Source organism: Panulirus ornatus, chromosome 2 (assembly GCF_036320965.1).
Source record: "Panulirus ornatus isolate Po-2019 chromosome 2, ASM3632096v1, whole genome shotgun sequence".
NCBI lineage: Eukaryota > Metazoa > Arthropoda > Malacostraca > Decapoda > Palinuridae > Panulirus > Panulirus ornatus.
The window spans coordinates 81,284,575-81,290,220 of record NC_092225.1 but is presented as its reverse complement, the minus strand read 5'-3'; the positions used below and the strand labels follow the sequence as shown (position 1 = coordinate 81,290,220).

The window sequence follows — 5,646 nt, the reverse complement described above, 5'->3', positions numbered from 1 at the left end:
TCTCGTCAGGTATTCATTTCACTGACTATCCCTCAAGGGATGATGAACAGATGCATTAACTGTGGACCAGCTGTCACGACCGGGATTCGAACCTGAGCGGCCCGTGAATGCGTCATGGTCAGCAACGCTAACCAAGACACCATGATTTTTTTTTTTCATGAAAATACAGGAATATTTCTGAAGTGAATTCAGCATTATACGTCCGGCACTTGGGAATCTTTCAAAGAATTCATTGGGCTTCTTTCATGTTTGCCAAAGTTACGAAATAAAGTGTTTTTAGACGTTTTATTTTATACACAAAGTTTCTATCTTGAGCAGGGAACGCCAGACACCCTTAACGTGGAGAATGACACAATAACTTGGACTTCACTAATTTCATTTCGTTAATTTCGAATAGTTTAAACATATGTCATTCCGTAAACTTTACGCGATATATTCAGTCACATTTAACCAAACAGATATAACCAGAAAAATCCCATTCCGAAATTCAGCCAAGCGTCCCTCGTTCCCCTGCTGCTCAAAAAAAAAAAAATCCATCACAATCCTGGTTTAAAAAAAAAAAAAAAAAAAAAAAAAAAAAATGCAGGCCATGTTGGATGGGGGGTCCTCCCCCGGGGGGGGGGAGATATATACGCTACCCTCTCACCCTCGACCACCAGAGAGCTGGTTCTTTTTTTTAATTTTTTTGTTATGATCTGTTGTATTTTTGTTTATCTGTAACCTGTTGTATTGCTACAGCTGCTGTTGCTGCATTCTGTTTACTGGTTCAGCAGGTAACTGGTTTATGGTAATTACTGAACGAGTCTCCAGGCTGTATGGTGGGTTTGCAGTAACTGATGTGTCGCTATGTTCTCCCTCCCCCACGTGCCATTTTGTTCCCTCCCCTGCTGTTACTATATCCCCTACCCTGTTGCTACTATGTTTCCTCCCCTGCTGTTACTATATCACCTCCCCTGTTGCTACTATGTTCCCTCCCCTGCTGTTACTATATCCCCTACCCTGTTGCTACTATGTTCCCTCCCCTGCTGTTACTATATCCCCTACCCTGTTGCTACTATGTTCCCTCCCCTGCTGTTACTATATCACCTACCCTGTTGCTACTATGTTCCCTCCCCTGCTGTTACTATATCCCCTACCCTGTTGCTACTATGTTTCCTCCCCTGCTGTTACTATATCACCTCCCCTGTTGCTACTATGTTCCCTCCCCTGCTGTTACTATATCCCCTCCCCTGTTGCTACTATGTTCCCTCCCCTGCTGTTACTATATCCCCTCCCCTGTTGCTACTATGTTCCCTCCCCTGCTGTTACTATATCACCTACCCTGTTGCTACTATGTTCCCTCCCCTGCTGTTACTATATCCCCTACCCTGTTGCTACTATGTTCCCTCCCCTGCTGTTACTATATCACCTACCCTGTTGCTACTATGTTCCCTCCCCTGCTGTTACTATATCACCTACCCTGTTGCTACTATGTTCCCTCCCCTGCTGTTACTATATCACCTACCCTGTTGCTACTATGTTTCCACACCAAGCGCCACTATGTTTCCTGGTATCGCTATGTTCCTCCCCTAATGCCACTACGTTTCCTCCCCTAATGCCACTACGTTTCCTCCCCTGGTGCCACTATGTTTCCTCCCCAGGTCCTACTACGTTTCCTCCCCTGGTGCCACTATGTTTCCTCCCCTGGTGCCACTATGTTTCCTCCCCTGGTGCCACTATATGGACGTGAAGTGGACATGAAGGCCTTATAGTAAGGGCATATGGGGTCAGGGGGCACTGTCTGATTTGGGGGTTTTGTCTTGTTCGTCGTCTGTCTTATTGTGTGGCCTTCATGTCCAATTCAGATGAACGTGTGATCAAGGGCGTAATCAAGAGAAACCAGAGAATACGAACAACGACGACCGGGGAAACAGACTTTCACCATCTACTACTAAAACGCCTTCATGTACTCAAGGTCCTCTACATCAGGGCGAGATCCAAGGGTATGAACCTGCAGACTGTTGATCGTCTGGTGTTACCTAGCGCTCGACATCTGACCTGTCCAAGCGACAGTGGGACGAGAACTAATGACGTTACGTGGCAGGACGCCCCGCTGACCCATAGCGGCGACCTTTCATTGGTCAGACAAGGGAGGCGCCGTCTACCGCATTCATCTCCCATTGGTCAATGATTTTTCGTTTTATCCGTGAATTCTGTCCATAAACCTAGACCATGCCGTATTGTCCTCACACTTGAGAATGTGACAAGAGTCACGAAACCTAACAAGAATTATATGAATGGTTTCTACTTGAGGTGGGTTCTGGCCGTGCTCTGCATTCTGACTAGCTAATCGATAATTTACCTGAGAACTAGAAGAGAATTTTTAGTCAAATTGAAAGCATCAACAAGGGACTGATAAATCCTGAATTAAAAGTAATAATAAATGACAAATATATATATATAATGACAACTATTTATATATTCCCACGTATTCCCTGCGTGTCGTAGAAGGCGACTAAAAGGGGAGGGAGCGGGGGGCTGGAAATCCTCCCCTCTCGTTTTTTTTGTTTTTTTTTCTTTTTATTTTCCAAAAGAAGGAACAGAGGGGGCCAGGTGAGGATATTCCAAAAAAGGCCCAGTCCTCTGTTCTTAACGCTACCTCGTTAACGCGGGAAATGGCGAATAGTTAAAAAAAAAAAATATATATATATATATATATATATATATATATATATATATATATATATATATATATATATATATATACATATACATATATATATATATGGTTGCGAGACGTGGGCTATGGATAGAGTTGTGCGCAGGAGGATGGATATGCTGGAAATGAGATGTTTGAGGACAATATGTGGTGTGAGGTGGTTTGATCGAGTAAGTAACGTAAGGGTAAGAGAGATGTGTGGAAATAAAAAGAGCGTGGTTGAGAGAGCAGAAGAGGGTGTTTTGAAATGGTTTGGGCACATGGAGAGAATGAGTGAGGAAAGATTGACCAAGAGAATATATGTGTCGGAGGTGGAGGGAACGAGGAGAAGAGGGAGACCAAATTGGAGGTGGAAAGATGGAGTGAAAAAGATTTTGTGTGATCGGGGCCTGAACATGCAGGAGGGTGAAAGGAGGGCAAGGAATAGAGTGAATTGGAGCGATGTGGTATACCAGGGTTGACGTGCTGTCAGTGGATTGAATCAAGGCATGTGAGGCGTCTGGGGTAAACCATGGAAAGCTGTGTAGGTATGTATATTTGCGTGTGTGGACGTATGTATATACATGTGTATGGGGGTGGGTTGGGCCATTTCTTTCGTCTGTTTCCTTGCGCTACCTCGCAAACGCGGGAGACAGCGACAAAAAAAAAAATATATATATATATATATATATATATATATATATATACGCCATTTCCCGCTAAGCGAGGTAGCGTTAAGAACAGAGGACTGACCCTAAGAGGGAAAATCCTCACTTGGCCCCTTTCTCTTTTCCTACCTTTAGAAAAGTAAAAACTGGAATGGAGGATTTCCAGTCCCTGCTCCCTCTCCTTTTAGTCGCCTTTTACGACACGCAGGGAATACGTGAGAAGTATTCTTTCTTCCCTATCCCTAGGGATATACGTGTATATATATATATATATATATATATATATATATATATATATATATATATATATATATATATATATCCAGGTTCCTTTCCTCAAACATACTACCTATCTCTCCTTTTTTCACATCTTGGTTACATCCACACACATTTAGGCACCCCAATCTGAGCCTTCGAGGAGGATGAGCACTCCCCGCGTGACCCCTTCTTCTGTTTCCCATTTTAGAAAGTTAAAAAAATACAAGGAGGGGAGGATTTCTGGCCCCCCGCTCCCGTCCCCTCTAGTCGCCTTCTACGACACGCGAGGAATGCGTGGGAAGTATTCTTTCACCCCTATCCCCCGGGATAATACATATATATATATATATATATATATATATATATATATATATATATATATATATATATATATATATATATATATACACATATACATACACATACATACGCACATACACACACACACACACACACACACACACACACACATATACATATATAAACATATGAAAAATGTAAGAAACAATTTAGAAAACTGAAACTTCTAGCTTGAAATGAAATGAAAAAATGGATGTCACATAATGGTTCAACCTCTGGCTATGGAAAAAGGAAATGCATAATTTATTTACACAAACGTCAATAGCAGTTCTCATCAATTTAACCACTGTATCAATAAGCTTCAATGTCTAAGCTACATTTTTTCCAATTTCACTATTTTCTTGTCAAAGCACCATGTATGAAAACTATCACTCCAGTAACACAACTATAAACATTTACTTCCCCTTTAAAAAAGTTCTGGGGAAGTCTGTCTCGATACACTGCGGGACACTCTACCACCTGGCGAGGTTTGTGTTGCAATGGTTCTTGATTCACAAACGTAGTAGCATCACAAAACAAAGCTCTGCAGTAAAAATTTTCTGTGTTGGCTGTACATTCCTAGATTTTGATGTTCCAGTGTCAACTAGTTCAGCTTCTGGGGAAGTTCAGTTTAGCAGCCCTATGCAATGACATGTTGAGGACGTCATTTGCAAAGTCCTTGTGTTGCATCATGACCTCCCACACAGAGCGGCCGCCACAGAAGAGATTTTGCTTTGTTGGAGCCACAGAATTATGCGGGTGATCACTGTTTGGTTCACTACAAAAATCTACAACTGAATCGCTGAAGATAAGTGGGTATGACATAAGTGAGGATGTTGCATCCTGGTCTTTGAGTGGCAGAAAACGGCAGTTTTCGTCAGGTATTCCTTGGGATGTCAATCTACATACACTTCTCTCAGTCTTGTCTATACGACGTCCTTCTACTGGCGTGTTGGCACAGTAGGTGGGAAGAATAGTCCCACCTCCGGATGCTCCACTGTTATCATTCCAGATATAGAAGAGGGGGAAGCTTTCATCGCCAGGATAACCCAATTCATCAAACACTCCCCACCTCAGCTTGGCCCATTCCTGTAGTAGCACCTTACCCCGTGGTCCCCACCAAGCAGCTTGGGATTGATCTGTGAGGTACTCAGGAGTGAAGTGAATATATAAGCCAGGGTAAACCATGGAAAACTGTGTAGGTATGTATATTTGCGTGTGTGGACGTATGTATATACATGTGTATGGGGGTGGGTTGGGCCATTTCTTTCGTCTGTTTCCTTGCGCTTCCTCGCAAACGCGGGAGACAGCGGCAAAAAAAAAAAAAAAAAAAAAAAAAAAAAAAAAAAAATATATATATATATATATATATATATATATATATATATATATATATATATATATATATATATATATATATATATATATTTTTTTTTTTTTTTTTTTTTATACTTTGTCGCTGTCTCCCGCGTTTGCGAGGTAGCGCAAGGAAACAGACGAAAGAAATGGCCCAACCCCCCCCCCATACACATGTATATACACACGTCCACACACGCAAATATACATACCTACACAGCTTTCCATGGTTTACCCCAGACGCTTCACATGCCTTGCTTCAGTCCACTGACAGCACGTCAACCCCTGTATACCACATGACTCCAATTCACTCTATTTCTTGCCCTCCTTTCACCCTCCTGCATGTTC

The 5,646-nt window shown here is 42.2% G+C and overlaps 1 protein-coding gene across 1 annotated transcript; it reads right to left on the bottom strand.

Moving 5' to 3' along the window:
• Positions 1 to 4,551: 4,551 nt before the first annotated feature.
• Positions 4,552 to 5,130, bottom strand: LOC139752308 (calcium-activated chloride channel regulator 1-like). The gene has a single exon (XM_071668305.1). It carries the CDS (start codon positions 5,128 to 5,130, stop codon positions 4,552 to 4,554), a length of 579 nt encoding a protein of 192 aa, XP_071524406.1.
• Positions 5,131 to 5,646: the final 516 nt, after the last annotated feature.